General features: G+C 39.2%; 1 protein-coding gene across 1 annotated transcript in view; it reads right to left on the bottom strand.

Moving 5' to 3' along the window:
- Nucleotides 1-20,831, bottom strand: part of LOC143037862 (uncharacterized) — a 107,673-nt gene that overhangs the window by 20,839 nt on the left and 66,003 nt on the right. The window contains exons 6-10 of the mRNA XM_076206447.1: nt 13,925-15,231; nt 11,962-12,091; nt 8,585-8,794; nt 6,350-6,484; nt 1,403-1,522 (exon numbers count right to left, since the gene is read on the bottom strand). Coding sequence (XP_076062562.1) covers nt 1,403-1,522; nt 6,350-6,484; nt 8,585-8,794; nt 11,962-12,091; nt 13,925-15,231 — 1,902 coding nt within the window. The remainder of the gene's footprint in view (nt 1-1,402; nt 1,523-6,349; nt 6,485-8,584; nt 8,795-11,961; nt 12,092-13,924; nt 15,232-20,831) is intronic.

Genomic DNA, 20,831 nt, shown 5'->3' with positions numbered 1-20,831 from the left:
ACCAGAAAGAGACAAAGACAGAGACACAAGTTCATCATCAAAACAATACATGAATTTAAAAACAGTTTAGATAAAATGAGATATGAAGACGGGACACCACGAGCATAGCTCCCCTTCCCGTAAAATACATACATACATACATATACCAAGGCTTTTTCCCCCTTCCAAGGGAGGTAGCCACAAAAGGAAAGGCATAAAAACACTCCCACCCATTTCATCCCTAAATACACTCCACACCCCTCCCACCCTTCCTCTCATCTGAGCACCTCCTGGATGACGGGTCATCCCTGAACCCTGCCCACCGCCCTGGGTCAGAAGCAGTGTCGCAAGACACAGTACATCCACAGCAAGGCCGCTTCATTTAATCGGCGACCCCCCCTCTCCGTCCCCCTTTGCATATAAGGAGACCCCCGCCTATTCCTCCTCATGCAGTCACAACATCATCCATATACAACCATTCTCCACTCACCTCTGTCTTCCGTCCTCTCCCTTCCTTCCTCAACAGACATTCCCCTCTTCCCCAAAGCCCCCTTCACCCCATCCATCCACCTCATCCTAGGACGTCTCATGTTCACTCCCTCCACATCTGCCTTCCATACCTCTTTTACTAGTCTTTCTTCACTCATTCTTTCCATGTGTCCAAACCATCCTAATATTCTTTCATCAACCCTCTCTCCCAAATCCTTTTTCACCCCTGTTCTCCTCCTCACCTCCTCATTTCTCACTCTATCTAGCCTAGTAACCCCCACCATACTTCTCAGACACCTCATCTCAAACACATTCAAACTCCTTCTCTCTTCTTCTCTTATGTTCCACGTTTCTGCCCCATACAGTGCTGTTGGCACAATCACTCCTTCATACAGTCTCCTCTTCGCATCCATTCCCAAATGTCTATTTCTCATTACACTCTTTAAACCACCAAGGCATTTACTCGCTTCTCTCCGTAAAATACAACTAGGTAAATAAATATGTATGATATAATTTATTCATTTATTTCCTTAATACTAATGACCCACTTTCGGAGAAGAATAGACGAAAGTAAAAAGTTCCATATATTTCGATCACATCTGCTGAGGAGGATCACAGTTGGTGATCGAAATATATGGAACTTTTTACTTTCGCCTATTCTTCTCTGAAAGTGGCTCATTAGTATTATTTTACATATGTGCTACAACATTACTTTGTTGTTATTTCCTTAAGTTCATAGAACCACTTCCACACATCCTTACTAAACAATCCAGCTACAGCTTTTGCTCTCTCAATCCATGATTTATACATTCTCATTCCTATTACCTCCCACCTACCCTTATCTTACACTTTCATTTCACATATAACCAGGATATGCATAATGTGCATTTTCTAAACTGGTGAATCAGACAACCAAAAAATAAATAATACATACATGTAGGGCAGGTGCAGGAATGTTAAAAATCATTGCTTCATTGAATACAGGAGATGTGGTATCCTTTTTCACACTTGTTTTTTTCTTCATGAACTTCTTGCCATTTTGTAGTACATATACCTGTTGGTAAATCAAAACACATGAAGAGGAAAGCAATTCTGGAAAATTATCATGCAAGGAACAAACTTGAAACTTAGTCTGGCTTTGTACATACAGTTAATGATAATAAGAAACAATGATGGATGAAAATCCATGTGAACAAGTTGTATAGACACGGTAAAGGAAACATGGACTGGAGGTGAAAAAGCTTCACCTCCAGTCCATGTTTCCTTTACCGTGTCTATACAATGATGGATGCAAATCAAGGATGGTAAATAAGCAGGGAAAAAAACAACAACATAGCAACCAAACTGATCCCCAGCCTAACAGATACACAGTGAAATGAAAGAATAGAAATAGGGGACCTACTATCATTAGTTTTCAGACTAATGAAAGGGGTTGATAAAACTGACATAGATCTCTTGGTTTGGTAAAGAGGACATCATGAAGCCATAGGAAAAAATTGAAAAATAAGTAAATAAATAAATAAATAAATATCAATTCTTGAGGGATATCAAGATACACATTTTTCCATACTGCATAAACTCATGGAATAGCCAAAAAAGACATAGTCCAGTCAAAAATTATAAATCAGTTTAAAGTTCAGTGTGATGAATAGGGAAGAAGAGATGGGACCAAACATTCATAGGTCCTTTCCAGTATATCACAATTAGGTAAATATACAACTTTATCTTTCCAACACATTAAACATTCTTGGTACATATTTAACTCAGCTGGAAACAACATCTCACTTATCGCTAAAGCAGCTTCCATGAAACTTGGAGTGCAGCACCACCTTCAAAATTTCACAACTCCAATACAACTGCTGATCCTATACAGAGGACTTATTTTCCCATATACGGCATATGCTCCACAAGTTTGTGGTGAGTCATCTAAATCAGAACTCTTAAACTAGGTAGTAGAGTCCAAAGCCCTCCAACTAATTAATGCTTCTTCTTTCACTGAATTTCAGCCCCTCCCTGTCCACTACAATGGTCTCTGTTCCTATCATCCACAGATAAAGCAGTAGATGAGATAGCAATATCCATTCAGGAGGCATATGTAAGACACATTAAGAGAGATTACAGAAAAAATTTAATTCAAACTACACACAAGATAGCCACCCAAAAAAAGAAAAAGAAAAAATAAATTGACAGTGACAACAATCAAACAAGGGCATCACAAAACTAATTAACAACAAAAGAAAAAAAATTGAAAGAGACATATATAACTGATAGGAAAAAAGAGGGCAACAATGAAAAATAAAAAAATAGTTTAAACCCACCCTCCATCCATGACGCATTTGAAGCAATCCAAGGGAAAATACCTTCACCAAACTAGCATTGCAATATCAACAAACACTTCTCCAAAACAAGCTTCATACCTACAACCCCAGGAAATAGGCAAATGGCAAAGAATATGAAAAATCAAATTAGATTGGATGGTGTGCATTCAGATCACCTTCCAGTATACGAGGTCTGTTAGAAAAGTATCCTTTTTTTTTTTTTTTTTGTTTTTTTTTTTTTTTTTTTGCAAAAACCTGATGGATGAGCCAACCTTGAACCTTTGTGTGCATGCAGGAATTTTTTCCTGCCTTTTGACAGCATTAGTTGCTGGCAAGCAGCATTTGTGTGAGGTAGTGTGTAGTGCTCTCAGCGGTTTTTCATTGCAAGGAAAATGACGGAATGACTGGAGCAGTGCTACTACATCAAATTTTGCCAGAAACTGGGTGACAGCCAGGTGGAAACCATTTGGAAGGTTCGGATGGGTTTCGGTGACAATGCTATGGGCATCACACAGATTAAGGCAGAGGTGGAAGGAGTGAATATGAGGGGGCGTCCTAGGATGAGATGGATGGATGGGGTGAAAGGGGCATTACAAAAGAGGAATGTCTGTGGAGGAAGGACGGGAGAGGACAGAAGATAGGGGTGAATGGAGAGGGGTTGTGTATAGATGATGCTGTTATGCATGAGGGGGAGTGGGTGGGGGATGGAGGGTGAGGAAGTATTTATGAGAAATAATTTGATGCAGCCCGAAGGGATTTCTCTTCGTCTTCTCCTTTTCTGCAAGAGGGGACGGAGAGGGGGGGTCGCCGAATTTATGAAGTGGCCTTGCTGTGGATGTGGTGTATCTTGCAACACTGCTTCTGACCCAGGGCAGTAGACAGGATGCAGGGATGACCCGTCATCCAGGAGGTGCCAAGATAAGAGGGAGGGAGGAGGATGGAGGGGAGTGGAATATATAGGAAATGGAATGGGTGGGAGTGGTTTCTATGCCTTTTTCTTTTTGGCTACCCTTGATGTAGGAGGGAAAAAGCCTTTGGTATATGTATGTATGTATGTACAACCGGTTTAACGATGGCCACACAATGGTGGAGAGTGAGCAATGCTCTGGTCGGCCATCAACATGCCAAAATGACTAGGTCATTGCCAAAGTGAATGCTGTGGTGATGCGGGACTATTGTGTGACTATCCGAGAAATTGCAGAAGAGGTGGGCATCAGTACTTTTTCGGCACATTCCATTGTGACCGAAGATTTGGCCATGAAGAGAGTGGTGGCGAAATTTGTGCCAAAACTTGCTGACGATGGAGCAAAAGTAACTTTGTGTTGAAGTCTCACAGGACATACTGGACTCCACAAACAATGACCCTGACTTCATGAATACCATAATCACTGGTGACGAGCCCTGGGTGTACAGGTACAACCTGGAAACCAAATCTTAGTCGTCACAGTGAAAGCAATGAAAAACCGTCTAGGGTACTACACACTACCTCACACAAATGCTGCTTGCCAGCAATTGACACTATCAACAGGCAGAAAAAAATTCCTGCATGCGCATGAAGGTTCAAGGTTGGCTCATGTAAGCCCACTTGATTCAAATCCATCAGGTTTTCACAAAAAAAAATAAAGTTGGATACTTTTCTAACAGATCTCGTATGCTTTGTTAGCAAGTTAAAAAATAAAGTTGGATACTTTTCTAACAGATCTCGTATGCTTTGTTAGCAAGTTAAGTGATTGGAGATGGACAGATGATGTGATGATGGTTGACCACTGCTGTTGTCATTATTTTGCTATGTTGGTTGGAGGAGTAGACAATCTTTCCCCACACTTGTTCATGACCTCTGTTACTATGCAATATTATAATTTTATCCTTTTGGTTTGCACTGGTATGTTCTATGATGTGTGGTTGAGTCAATCAAACTACCTGGAGGCACATTGATTTGTAGTATTTACCTTATTTGCTAAACTGACAAAATATACAAGGAGTTTTAGCATATAGTCATCCTTCACAAAGACAACTAAGACTATGTGGCAAATAATGTACACAGCCAGGTACACAGCCTCATGCTGCAGTGGCCCACACTGATGGTCCCGAGATAACGGTACAATGTCTCTTCCTTGGGTGACTTGTGGACCTGCCCAGAGGCTGTAGCTGGTTTCCTGAAGGCAGCGGGTCTTCTGCAGGAAAGGCCAGAGGTAGCAGATCGATTGGATTAATTGAAGCTAGATGAATTGGAGATTAAGAGACAGGACCCCACAAATGTTGCTCCTTTCCTGTACACTACAATTACGTGTTATATTTGCCAGCATATAAGACGCACCCCTATTTTACAATGATATTATGTAGAAAAATAGTATGCTTCATCATGAATTTATTGAAAGATATTTTGAAGTGGATTTGTAGTGAAATTGTATGATTCTGTGACTGTATACCCCAACAGGCTACCTGGACAGGGTACCCAATGATGACACACCATCACATCACTATGGTTTTGTAATAATCTACTCGTTCCAAATGGCTGACAGGCAGATGAAAGTTTAACATTCCTTTCAAATTTCTATGAGCGTTTTTAATCTAGACAATTATCAAATGTTTCTTAAAGGTAGTATAATTGTTGAATAATGTAAGCCATATACCAGGTGTGAGTTATGTATGCTGGGGAAGGAGATTAGTGAGATGATGTGAGTTCCCCTCATAGTTGCTGACATATCATAAGCAATTTTTTGTAAATTTGTGATAATTCTGCTTGTTTTCAATGTTTTATTATTAGTTACACAATTTACTGTAATAATTTGGCTTGTTTTCAATATTTCATTATAAGCAACAAGTTGTATGCCTAGTGAACACAGTATGCTCATCCAGCTCCCTAGCCTACTGTGCTCAGTTTTCCATCCTTAATATGGCCACATTAGACACAGGGAATTTTTTTTATACATAAAAAAATGTGTCTTATATGCCAGTAAATATGGTAAACGCAATTTGGTAGATACAGAGACAGACTTGCCTACCCAATTACATATAACTATCGATCATGTTACATAAAATCATACAAACTAACCTTACATGGTTCAACGCTAACACATTACAGACAATATATATATATATATATATATATATATATAATATATATATATATATATATATATATATTTATATATATATATATATATATATGTATATATATATATATATATATATGTATATATATATATATATATATATATATATTTTTTTTTTCTTTCTTTTTGTATCAACCTAATGACTGTTGTTTGACATTTTAGGACCACGGGTCTCCTGCAAGAGAAACCTAGGCAATTGACTGATGATTGGTTAGTTTTGCCAACATAATTTTTTTTTCTCAGACTACATTGTAGAAAGCATGTACAATGTAATTTTCTTAGTTGCTAGTAGATTACAGTATTAAAAAATTACATACTAACTACACAACCCCTCTCCTTGCTAAACTTAAGCAAAAATTACGTAATGCAATGAATAAAACATATATTATGCTCTACAACTACCCATGATTCTGAAAAAAATATATAATAAAATTGTACATGTCTCACCTTTACAAATGGATCAGCAGATGTTTTCTCTCCTGTCCAAGAAAGACTGCGTGCTTTAACCACAACCACAGTTAGTCTCTCAGCCGTAGGCAGATAAGAAAGAGAAAACATAATTTCTCCATAGCCTAGGCCCTTCTGCAAAGTGTTTATGAATATCAGTACAAACAAATTATTATATAAAAATCTAAAAATATTAATGAAAATTATCATGGACAATATTATTTTCTATGAAGCTATGCATACTGTTTGTGCTTACACACAAACAGTTTTTTTGGTTCATGGGATGTGAGAAAAGCCTCAGGACCTGACGGATTCTCAAACTGGATACAGAGTGTAGGAAACAACAGGAAGACAAGATTCATGGTATGTGCATTAAAGAAAAAAAAAAAATAGTGCTACGTGAGTGGAAAGTGGCTAATGTGGTACCAATTCACATAGGTGGAAGTAAGGAAATACCATTAGATTATAGGTTGGTTTCACTGACCAGCACAATAATGAATTTATGTGAAAGGATTATTAAAGATCAGTGGACCAAATATCTTGAAAAGATGCAATGGGCCAAATATCTTGAAAAGATGAACATTCTGGCAGTCAGTTTGGTTTCTGATCTGAAAGTTATGTGTATCAAATCTTTTAAGTTTTTACTCAAAAATGATTGATGTGATGCAAGACAAGGAGGGCTGGGTGGACTGTGTTCCTCAACCTACAAAAGGATTCTGATAAAGTACTTTATGATCAACTTTTGTGGAAATTGAAGCCTATTGGAGGACTAAGAGACAAAACTTATTGAATGGATGAAATATTTTTTAAAGGGGAGGTACATGAGGACAGTAGTAAAAGATAAGATGTCAAGATGGAGAGCAGTAACAAGTCCTATAAGCTTCAGTGCTTGCACCAATAATAATGTTTCTTGTCTATGTCAATGACATTATGGAAGATACAACAATTTCTGCCAACACGTTTACAGATGATGCAAAAATCATGATATTTAAGAACAAGGAGCACTGGGCTATTGTAGAAAAAAGATTAGACACTTTCCATGGAGCCAAGAATGGAAAATTATTTTCAATGTAAAAAAATACAAAATAGAAATGGACAATAGCTGCACAAGGCCATCCTTAAACTATCCCTTAAGAAATGAGTTCATTACAAAAACAAAGGAGAAAATTTTGGGAGTGTTGATAAAAGAACCTGTCACCTGACAGACATATCAGCAGGATTGTGTGAGACGTATGGACTGCTGCAGAAAGGTATTTTTTTTTTTTTCCACTGGATGACGAGACTATGAAAACCTCATATGAACCCTGATCCATTCAAGACTGGAATATGCATCAGTGATATGATCCCTACACAGAGTGGTATGAGCAAGAGAATGTAAAGGGCTGCAACCATATGAAGAGAGACAAAAAGCACTGGGTCTGCCAACTATCAAAGATCGAAGAGAAAGAGGCGATATGATTCCAGAATTCAGGTCGCTAATACGGATAGCTTACACTGACAGAGATCTCTTGGTTTAGGATGGGTTTTAAGACACAGTACAAGCCCTGTATAAGCACGTCGGGGAGCACCATTGCAACATAGATTGTGAGAGGGCGAAGATCCGACAAAGAATCAGTTCCAAGAAGAGGAGAATGTTCTTGGGAGTCTTGAGCAACAAAGGAGGACAGCATCAACAGCCGGAGACAAAAACACAATCACCATAACAATGAGGAACGCGAAAACATAAATTTAACACAGTTAAATCTAGCAAATTTTATTCTTTTAGCTTAATTCTATTTAATCAATGTTATTAGACACGTGGCATAGGAGGAATGGATGTGTAGTTCTTGTTCTAGGTAAAGACGCGGGAAATATATATGTAACCTGTGTTCACTGCAACCCATGATACTCCTAAGGACAGTCCTAGGACGGCCAGGGTTGGACCTTACACATTGATTCTGGTGTTCACATTTACATATAATATGTGTTTGAAGAAATTTAATCAGTTGATTCTGAGTCATTTCCAAATCATGCGTATTATACCTATATTTATCTAATTGTAGTGTACAGGGAAAATCAGAAAGAACCACACTGTTCAACCTAAGCATTAAATTCGTTTAGGGTTTTGATTAAATATATATTAACAGGAAGTCCTGCTTGTCTATTGGTCTAACTGTGTGTCTACAAAAGTTACTTTTTAAGTTACGACAATATCAACAAACTATCGTTATACAAAGCGAAAGACATATCCCTTACCTGTCCACTATCATTTAAGACAAGTATCGTTGATACTTTGGAACTGAGGTCACATTCATTTAATTTAAGTAAGGCCTCTCCAATTAAAGTATTGGCGAACTTATCCGACGCATACATATAGAAGACAAGTGCACGATCCGAAACTTCTTCCTCTTCAAGGGCAAATAAAAATTTCTCCCGATATTCGGGGTTGGCACTACGTCGGAAAAGCTGCAACAGAGATAAACACGGTCATTACCATTAGATGTCTATTTTGTGTGCATAAGTAATAAGCTTGGAGTATGTAGGATATAAGAGACGTTCACTGTTATCATCCTGTAAAAGGAGCAGGCACCTGTATGTTGCTCTCTCTTTCAAATTGAAGAAAAATAAGGAAACGATCTATACCTATACCATGCATGTCAATCACAAAGAGACCATTAGCCTGTGAATATTGTTAATTACAGAATATGGAATTGAGTATTCATACAGGCACCCCCCTATAACGTAGGTTCGAATTATCACTGGGAGACAAATTAAAATATATATTTGGTTCCTCATATCATTGACCTGGTGATAGGTACATTTAATCCAGTGAATTAGAATATAGTCATTTCTTTATAGCAGATTTTTGTCAGATAATGCACTTATCAATAAAAGTTTTTCGTTGAAGCCATTAGCAACGTTGTATACAGGACTGTACACCTTGGTGATTTTTTTCGTGGTTTGCGCCCCTATTCAGTCTACACTTGACTTTTGTGCTGAATTAAAGTGAGAATACATAATTGCAGTGTAATTGAATAGTAGGTTGGCATCGTGTTGATATCGGGAAGAGTTGGCAGTACTGTCAAAGTGCTGGTCAGAATGGTTCACTGGAAGGAAAGGCACAATCCGGTAAGTGTTGCTTATGTGTGGATGAGAAAGATATCTCGTCTTTTCATTGCGAAATTTTTGTACCTAGTGGGCTAGCGTTCGTCGAAGTGCAGCAGATTGATTTTGAAGGAACTGAAGTTCGAGAAGAGCATAGAAAAACTGTTGTAGTTGGTTCGTTGTTTAACTGTGCTATTATCGCTAGTACTGTGAATCGTTTGATATCTGGAAGTGGTTATTCGCAAGATCGAGTGCCGGACAAGGTAAGAGACAGGAAATTTGAATCACAATGAAAATACAAAGAGGTCGGCTCTTCCGATCCAAATAATTATCATTCAATGTGAACTGAATCATTCCTGATGTACTATATTATAGGGTAATTACAGGCTATTTGTTATTACGTCTGTATTCTTAAATATATTTCTTTCCTTCTTTTGTATTTTTTCACAATTTGATGGTATTTGGCTTCCTCACAAAGAAAGTTTGAATTATCCAGATTCCTTTTGTTGCCTGTACACAGCCTACGTAGCATAGTGTGCTTTAGTAGTGAGTCGACTTCAAAACTTTGCGTTGTATATTTCTTAGTTGTTGATGTTTTCAAAGTTACAGGTTATTCGTTTGTTCAAAGTATAACGATTTTGTGAAAACAACGAATATTACGTTTCAGATACATGGAAACATCGTAATATATCGGGCAGCATAAATTTAAATTCGGCTCATGTCCCTGGCGGTAAAAAATATTTCATTTGCAGTTTTTCAGTGAAAAAAAATATTTCCCCAGCAGTATTATTACCGATTCAAACAAATGTGACGTTCGTTTATGTAAAGAATCACTCGCTTTGCTGTCGTTTCCTTCACCCAATAACCCCGATTTCCAAATATGGTCCCCCAAATAGCTGGGGGCAAGGGGAAGTGGGGATACAGAACGAATGATTTTCGATAGGAACGAACGCCAGGTCCGACATTCGAATCAGCACGAATACTGTTGGGAAGACGTTTTTCACGAAAAAAAAAATGCAGGGCAAATAACTAATTTTTACAGATTTGTATGCGTCCTCCTAACCAATTTACTGTTCAAAACGATACTATATTGGTATATGTCACATGCCTATTGCAGGGGCCCATGACCATGAGATTACTCACATTCGTTCTTATCTTGAAGTTCGACGGAGATTTTTCAGCATACGTAAATTTGTGGAATTTACTGCCGGTTGAGGTGGTCTTGTGTACTATAACTAACACATTTTAGCAAATGTTGAATTCCATGTTGAAAGTTTATTGATTCAATCTATTATTTAATTTCCCTCCATTGATCGTCATTTGTCTGTGTTTACAAATATTTGAACTAGCGCATCGGCAGTGTGATCCCTTGCCATCAGGCGTCGATTATGCAAGTAATTATTGTATTCATCGCTATATTTATTATAGCTATGTATTACACTTATATTCATAGAATTATGCCAAAAAGCAAAGGCATAATAAAATCCACTCCCACCCATTCCATCCTCACATACTCCACACCCATTGACCCCCCCCCTCCCTTCCTCTTATCTTGGATCCTCCTGGATGACGGGTCATCCCTGCATCTCGCCCATTGCCTTGGGTCAGAAGCAATGTAGCAAGGCACAGCACATCCACAACAAGGCCGCTTCATTAAATCGGCGACCCCCCTCTCCTTCCCCTCATGCAGAAAAGGAGAAGACGGGGAGGAATCACTTCAGGCCGCGCCAAACTATTATTCACACATACTCCTTCACCCACCATCCCCCACCCCCTCCTTTCCATGCATCACAGTATTATCCATACACAACCATTCTCCATTCACCCCTATCTTCTGTCTTCTCCCGTCCTACCTCATCAGACATTCCCCTCTCTCCCAATGCCCCTTTTACCCCATCCATCCATCTCATCCTTGGTCGCCCCCTCATGTTCACTCCTTCCACCTTTGCCTTTCAGACCTATTTTACTAATAATTCTTCACTCATTCTATCCATGTGCCCAAACCATCCCGATGCTCTTTCATCAATCCCATCTCCCAATTCCATTTCCACCCCCGTTCTCCTCCTCACCCTCTCGTTTCTCACTCTATCCAGCCTAGTAACCCCTATCATACTTCTCAGACACCTCATCTCAAACATATTCAAACTCCTCTCTTCCTCTCTTATGTTCCATGATGTTTCTTCCCCCATACAGTGCTGTCGGCACAACCGCTCCTTCATACAATTTTATGCCTTTGTTTTTTAGGCTACCTCCCTTGTAAGGGGGAAAAAGCATTTGATATATGTATGTTCATAGGAGATTGTTTGATGTTTACTTGATGACTGTTTGGCTCAGTGACCCACACAAGGTTTAGGGGGATTATTCTTTGGGAATCCACACCATTATCGCTGTTTTATATAATGCTTTTTTTTTGGGGGGGGGGGGGGCAGGTACTTGTAAAAAACAAAGTCCTCACGCACGGTTCCATCAGTTAATCCATTACCTGTGCCTTGTTGTGGAATCACTGAAGACAACATAAGATAGCTCACCCTGGTCTGCATGTTGGTGGATTTGTCAGGCAAGAGGAATACTCTGACGTAGGAATCAACGGAAACGTGTGGGTCAGGTCCCACCAGGTCCTTGGCATCCTGTACTTTCACTTCCAGGTCAGCAGTATCCCTGTGAAGGAAGATATAGGAACAGTTATAGTTGGACCTCTATATACCAAGAAATGAATGAAACGCACACACACACACACACAAATATCTATATATATATATATATATATATATATATATATATATATATATATATGCAAGGTAACCACTTTAGAAAATAAACAGAGCAGAGCGCTTCCGTATATTACATGTTCAGTGAAATGTAATATACGAAAGCGCTGTGCTCCGTTTGTTGATTTACTAAAGTGGTTACCTTGCATTTATAAAACACGTTCCCAGTGTTCTCATTGCATATATATATATACATATATATATATATATATATATATATATATATATATATATATATAATATAAATGTCACAAAGGTGCCGATACTGATCACTGATCAAACACGTTTTGTTTACAAAACAAAGGCTGTAGTCTCATATTAATTTGCCAATTCTATTCCAATGTTTATATTTTTAATTACCAAACTATTTACTTCTAAGAAACATTCCACAAAAATGTACACATATAAGTGGCTGAAGGTATGGAAAAATGTCAATCAAGATGGTACTTCATTCAGATGAAAATCGGTATCGACGTGTATCGTAGTTACCTCACCCCAATAGATAATAAGGGTGGACTATATAAACTATCAAGATGATATGATAATGAAAAATATATAAATATAAGCCTAGCAGACCACATTGAAAGATTAGAAAATGTAGATCTGATCTTATTGGAAGAAAGAAGAGGCATTGGAACGGTGTTCAGATAAGTGAAAGGAGTGAACAAATTTGACAGAGGTATCTTAGTGTGGGATGGAAAAGCTACAAGAAACTATGGAAAGAAACTGAAGAAAGACAAGGAACATGGGGGATATAAAATTTTTTCCCCAGTCAAAGTACAATAACTAATTGAGACGGGCAACTGGTCAAATACAATTAGGTTAATACGCAAATCACAAAATTAACAACTACTAGGTTTATGCACACATGAAATGTATCTGGGTATGAATTAAAAAAAAATGCAAGCAACATCTATTGCAATCGTAATTTCAAGTTCAAATATTTACATTGGTCTAAAGGATATAAAAAAGAAAGCGTATTAACTCAGTGAATCATCAATATTTTAACTAAGATTACCTCATGCTAGATAGCACGCTTTGCAGCTACTGATATGACAAATGCATGACGATACTACTAATCTGAGGAGCAGACATTGTCTACATCGGGTTCTCGATCCATCGAGCCTTCATTCTGGGTACTTGTCCGTACCTCGTTTGAAGAGCACCATCTGACATTTGCCACTACAGATTATATTTTGTACTAAGCGGAATGACAAAGCTGGAGGGTTGCATGACAAACAACGGCGCATGCGCTAAATCAGGGGTACCAATCTACAGCCTGGGAGGTTAGTTTATCCAGCCCGCGGCCGCACTAAATGTGTCTTTTTTATTTATTATTTTTCTTATATATATATATATATTTACTGTATCAAACAAGATAATTATGCGGCCCACGCTCGTCATTCTTTTAGTTATGTGGCCCACTGGGGAAAAAATAGTGACCCCTAATCTAAATGAACACGTACAGATAACATAATTATATAACAATAGAACCAAATATATACATCTAGTCGACGCCTAATTGACATCAGGTGGGACAAATACTATGAGGGAAGCATGCATTTGCATAAGATACAAAAACATGTGAAGAAGGATGCTCATGAAGAAGAATTTACACAAGAAATTATCGTCAATCATTCAAAATCAATTTTCTTTAATGCATGCTGCATATTGAAAAAACGTGCGTTTAATAAGCATCAGCGTATTTAGAAAAACTGCTTACCTATCGTAGAGAAGTTCTATGGATAAATAACCTGTGATTTGACCAGTCGTGTCTTCTAACTCATTCAAAGTTACAGATGTGTCAGAATTGACAGAATCGCATGACATGGCTCTTTTCAGAATCCCGCTGGAAGATCCTGTCAGTGCACTAGAATCGAAACTGTGACCACTCGACGGATCAGCAGAATTTGGTGGCGTGTCTGAGAGAGACGACGAAGGGTTCGAGAAGGCGGAGTTCGGCGGGGTTTGGGTGAATCCTGCCGAACTGGGAGGTGTATCTGAATAAGAATCAAAGTGGGAGTGGCTACGACTGTGCGCAGATGAATTGGGTGGGGTTCCAGGAAAGGACGCTGAGTTAGGTGGCGATGAAGCGTATCCGAAACTGTCCTGAGTCTTTATAAGCGGACTTGTATCCTCTTCGGGTAATTCTTGTAGTCTCTGATTCAGTGAGGCGATGTAAGCTTGCACTTTGTTTGTATTAAAATTACTGTCTATGTCTTGAACAACACCTTCACTGTCGGACTCCTTCGTACCTTGATATGTGCTACGATACGTCGACGAACTAACGTTACTGTACGCTGAAGTATTTACATCCGTAGCTCCCGATAAACTATTACAACTACTATTACTACCACAACGAACTTCCAGAGACGCACTTCGGAGCGTACTTTCAGTCTTGTCTTCGTCGGTGTCGACACTCTTCGCCTGTCTAAATGGATTCGTGTCCTGAGAGCCGATTCTGGCCTTTTCTTTTTCACAGTCTAACGACCGCGAATGTCCAAACGAACTAGTTTTCATGTTTGGAGAAGAAACTGGTTTCACTTCTTGTTTTTCACCGACCCATTCACTAGTAACCCTGTTTGACTGAGGCTCAGCCTCTTGAGTAGAAGGCCTCGACAGACCCTCCGATTTCAAGAGATAAGAGAACCTTCCTAAATTTGTAATGTACCCTGATATATTTGTGCTTGGGTCCTCCCTATCGTATTTTTCACTCCCTGCATTTGCTATTTCGGGTTTAATTTCATTCTGTTGTACCTCTGTCTTCAGCGTTCCCTCCCCCGTACTCCTTCCTCTGTCGTCTGTCTCTAAACCAGAAAATATTCGGTTCAGATTCAGGTTCTGACTCAAGTATTCGACTTCGAAATGTGCAGAGGGATCGGATGCTGTGTTTGGGGGAGTTGCTGGGAGGTCAAAGGAATCAAATTGATTGTTTTGGTTTCTCTGCACAGTGACTGGCAAAGTGTTAAGTGAAGTATTGTCGCCAGAGAGGAGAGCAGGAGAGGATGCAGAACTCCCTTCGCTTCTTCTCTGAAAAACGAAAACAAGGAATTCGCATCAGATGGAAACGTATTCAGTGATAGTAGAAAATGTGCTGGCTTTAACAATGATAAATGTACATTCAGTGAAAGTTGTGTATGTTTAAGACAAATTGAACATTTTAGAAGGTCTCCCAAGGGATTCGAACCCTGACCTGTGCGTGCATAGTCACGAAGCCAAGACGCTAGCAACTGAGCTACGTGCGATGGTACAAAAGGACTGTAGTGTGGTCGGGGACTTGTACAGCTCTTTTGTACCATCGCACCAAGCTCAGTTTCTAGGGTCTTGGCTTCGTGATTATGCACGCACAGGTCAGGGTTCGAATCCCTTGGCAGAGCTGAAATGTTCATTCAATGGAAGAGTTCAAAATAATAAAGGATTTTAACAATGTCAAGTATACATTATAAAAAATGCAAAAAAAAAAAAAATCAGCAAAGGATGTTGATGATTACTCTTTGGATATTCAAAATATCACATACTAGCTATCGTAAATGTGGACTACGATAGTTCTTATAAAAGACAAAAACTTCTGCTCCAACTTTCCGCAAATAACCCCTTTGTATTGCCCCTTATCCTGGATTTCACCCATAACCTTTTTAATGACCTTAATATCAAGCTCTACTTTGATCTTTGTCCTGGTTTGACATAATTTCCTAATTTTTCCTTTTCCTCAATCTATTTCAAACTAAAAAAATATCCCTAATTGACCTGTTTGTCTTCAGTCCAAGGGTATATATATATATATATATATATATATATATATATATGTGTGTGTGTGTGTGTGTGTGTGTGTGTGTATGTATGTATATATATGAGTGGTAGGGTAGTGAGTTAAAATGCCAAGAATCCGTTGAAGTTTTATTTCTGACGTTTCGTCCAACTAGGACTTCTTCAGAGTATACACAAATAAGACAACGACAACTTATATAATAGCACAGCTCACCCTGTTCCTCCCCTGTCAATGTTGTTGCCATCTCGCTTTCGTCTTGCCTCGATGATAATTAGGCCGCTTGCTACCCTCGCCAACTTGATAAAACCGTCCCGATGATTGCTACATGGCATTAAGTACGGGAGTAAAAATAGGCGACGTTATGAGAAATAAAACTAGAACCAAAATCAAAGACAAAGGTAAATGTCTAGATTACAGAATTCCTTGCAAAAGCTGCCCCGCTAGTTACTATGGCGAAACTAGCAGAGGAATCCACAAGCGGACAATTGAACACAAAAATGACATCAAAGCCCTCCGGACATCCAACTCATTAGTGGTATACGTCGACAACTTTGGCCACCTGCCGGACTGGGAAAAAACAGAGGTGCTCCATAATGGAATTAACAAAAAGGAAAGGAGGACAATTGAGGCAGCGTATATTACCTCACTCCCATGTAGCAATCATCGGGACGGTTTTGTCAAGTTGGCGAGGGTAGCAAGCGGCCTAATTATCATCGAGGCAAGACGAAAGCGAGATGGCAACAACATTGACCGGGGAGGAACGGGGTGAGCTGTGCGATTATATAAGTTGTCGTTGTCTTATTTGTGTATATGTATATATATATATATGTGTGTGTGTGTGTGTGTGTGTGTGTGGATAAACCATACAGGAAAAGATAACAGCTTAAAGATAGTTTGGTTTATGATTTAGGAAACGACACACACAATGTCCTCAGATTTTGTACGATAGGAGTTGCTGACATGGGGGGAAAAATGGGCGGGTGAAATGTGTAATGTTAGGTAATAGAATAAGAGTATCGCATAAGAGACTATTGTGAAAATTAAAACATAGGGGCCGCATCAAGGTCGCATCTTGTTGAAAGAGATGAATGACCCCTGAAGAAAAAGAATTCTGGGATAAATGGAAGAGATGATGATGATGATCATTATGCAAACCAAGGTCAGTATATAAGGTCACACAAACAAAATACATAAACTACATGTCAGAAAACTAATATTCATATGAATAAATTTACAGACAAAATGTAAATGAAGCTAATAAAATAAAATAAATTGAGGGGTTTGTGTGGCGAACGGAATGTCACAACAACCGGTATTTGAGCGATTCTTAATGCAGATTGATTATATGCTCAAAAAACAGAGCATGAGGAGGAATTAGTATGTGTGAGTAAATTTTGACGCAGCCCGAAGGGATTTCTCCCCGTCCTCGCCTTATATGCAAAGGGGGACGGAGAGGGGGGGTCGCCGATTAAATGAAGCGGCCTTGCTGTGGATGTACTGTGTCTTGCGACACTGCTTCTGACCCAGGGCGGTGGGCAGGGTGCAGGGATGACCCGTCATCCAGGAGGTGCTCAGATGAGAGGAAGGGTGGGAGGGGTGTGGAGGGTATTTAGGGATGAAATGGGTGGGAGTGTTTTTATGCCTTTCCCTTTTTGGCTACCTCCCTTGGAAGGGGGAAAAAGCCTTGGTATATGTATGTATGTATGTATAATAAATGAATAAATAAACACGCACGTTTGGATAAAGATTGCAGATAATGCAGGATTGGAAAGGTGTGTAAATAATAGTTTAAGATAATCAACACACACACACACACACACACACACACACACACACACACACACACACAAGAGGACACGAGAAGAAACTCAAGGACAGTTACAGAAGAGATCTGAAGAAGAATAGCTTCCCACACAAAGTGATAGATATCTGGAACAAACTAAATGAGGAAACAGTGAGTGCTAAAACTATACAAGAATTTTATATCAAACTGGATGCTGAAAGATACAAAAGCGGGTCACTACGAGCATAGCTCTCTTTCCGCAAAATACAACTAGGTAAACGCACACACACACACACACACACACACACACACACACACACACACACACACACACACACACACACACACACACACACACACACACACACACACACACAACTTGTAAAGAGAGGGACTTATGAAGTGTGGCAGAGAGGTGTTCTGAGAAGGCGGAGTACCCCAACTTTCTAAGAGGATTTGCACATTCAAAGCCACTTCACTTGTGTGTCCTAGGTTTTCCTTCGAAGTTGTTAGAATAATTTGGTGACAAGTACAAGATCCTTCCAAGGCTCTACAAGTTTCAGTAACAATACCATTTTTGCGTTCTGGAGAGAAGGCAAATAAGCTGAGATGGGGAGGGTATGTAGTACACATGGAAGAGAACAGGATACCAAGAAATGTTATACTGATGACCCAATTTCGGAGAAGAATAGGAGAAAGTAAAAAGATCCGTACATTTCGATCACTATCTGTGATCCTCTTCAGCAGATGTGATTACAGAGTGGAGAAAAGCATGTATAAGCGAACGTTTGGGAGGGAAAAGACCAAGAGGAAGACTTCGAAGGAGGTAGATTGATGGCGTGAGGGAGAAAGTGTGGGAAGAGAAATAGTGACGGTCTAGAAACCTGGATGGAACTTACAGAACACAGAAGACTTGATTTGGTGGATATGGATCGGCAAAAGGTCCAAAATCCACCGGATTAAGGAAATAAGTGAAAAATCCCTAGATATACTATATTTGGTCCGAAATATCATACGAGATCAATCTAGTTTTTCTTATTACCTAAATAATGTAATTTAGTATTGATCAGGGAAATAATTACACGAGTCGTATGTGGTACAAAACGCCAGGGCCTATGTCAGTAGATTGATAGTATTGAATGCACAGTCCTTTATGCTCTAGGAACTTCTAATCAGAGTAAAATGGTTTGTTGCTTGCCACGAAATCCTAATTATGCCAGATTCGAATGCACACAAACGATACATCAAATTGCGAACCACATATATGTTTTTGTAATATATAAGATAAAACAAATCATTACCGAAAAATTATATAAATATCGAGGAAGTTGAAATAAATAAATGAATAGATAAGTAACGGGTCCCAAACTGTCACAAAAAAAAAAAAAAAAAAAAAAAAAAAAATGTAAAGACGATGATTAGAACGGATGGAAATGACTTTCATCATTCTTCAGATTCATCCAACATAATAAAATCGTTATGAAAAATGGGTATGCTAAGGTGTTAATTTACAAAATGAAGAGATGTAACAGAAGAATAGAAAAATAGGAACTAATTAATTAAGGAGGCTACGGAAAAAATATAAGCGGATGAAACAGATAGAGCTTTACTGAAGAATGATGGTCTACCATGGAAATGGTGTCAAATGGAAGCAACAGATGAATATATATATATATATATATATATATATATATATATATATATATATATATAAAGGGCCATATGAAAGCACTCATCGAAAAATTAATCTTCCCTAGATATGCTACAAAGGTGTATTCTCCAAAAATAAATAGAAAAAATATATAGAGTAACAACCAATAATTTTCACAGCCTAGCTAACAGAATCTGCTAAAATTACCAAAATTTGAGGAAAAAATAAAAAGAATTGATAGAGCTACAATACGCAGAACTAAGAAAGGAATGAATATAATCGACAAAAATAAGACTTCCTGTGGGGCAAAGGACATGTACATAAAAAAAAGATGATTTATAAAAATACATATCCACTGGTTCGTGGATCAAGAAAAGAAACAGTACTGTTAGCCAATACATGCAAGCTAAATTTGACCGACATAAACACAGATGTAGGACCATGGGAGCATAGCTATTTTCCTGCATATTAAGATCAAGCGTGTGCGTTTAGTCAAATACGCACGCACACACAAAAGGCCCGCACGCTACCATATCGGCTGTACCGGCACACTGCTACAGGTAGACCGAACGTACGAAGACTCGGGAGGTGGATGGCGAAGGTGAAGGAAGAGTCTTGATCGATAGTAGAGGGGGACGCGTTTGGGTACTGAGATGCGAGTAGAACCACCACCCCCACCCCCCACCCCCCAGCCCAGCCCACCAGGACGGTAGAAGTGTGGGATAGAGTGGGTATTAAGACTCGAAATCATGGTCTGACATCAAGAAGCGTAGAGAGGGGAGAGGCTCACGTCGATGCTGTCGTCTTAGACAAAGAGGGGTGCGTGTGTGTGTATATGTGATTCACCATGGTCTTGGATCACGTGCTGGACTCGTGATCGGCAACTATTTCCCTCCCGGAAGAGAGTTCAGGGTTTCGGTGAGTTTTTTTTCATCAACTCTTCATCTATATAGTGAAAAGCCATCTTCTGCAACAGACCGTTTGGCTCTCACAGAATCCTGCTGATCTGTCAGATGACAAGTTGTCTTTTGTACTCCCAAATCTTTCTCCTCTTTTCCTTTTTTCGTGTGTGTGTGTGTGTGTGAGAGAGAGAGAGAGAGAGAAAGAGAGAGATATGGTGCGGACAGCAACCCAATAGATCAAAATGACGTAGTGAGAGGGGACTCACACTGTTCGACTCCTGCATGTACAATCCTGCCGCAGTAACTAAAGTCAACAGATCAGTTTTGGACACAGCGGTTAATGACCCGTCACATCCGAACACAGCTGTTATGGTTGAAGGATCCCGGAGGATGAGGTAATGGAGGAGTAGTAGGAGGAGGAAGAGGTGGATGAGGGTTTAGAGGATGGGGATAGAATGTAATTTGGCTAAATCCCCCTACAGATTAGTTTTCCGAGAAATAACAAATTGACCATGGCTTTATACT

Source organism: Oratosquilla oratoria, chromosome 23, assembly GCF_046742065.1.
Source record: "Oratosquilla oratoria isolate Oo_2021 chromosome 23, ASM4674206v1, whole genome shotgun sequence".
Lineage (NCBI taxonomy): Eukaryota > Metazoa > Arthropoda > Malacostraca > Stomatopoda > Squillidae > Oratosquilla > Oratosquilla oratoria.
This window is presented reverse-complemented; position numbering and strand designations above follow the sequence as displayed.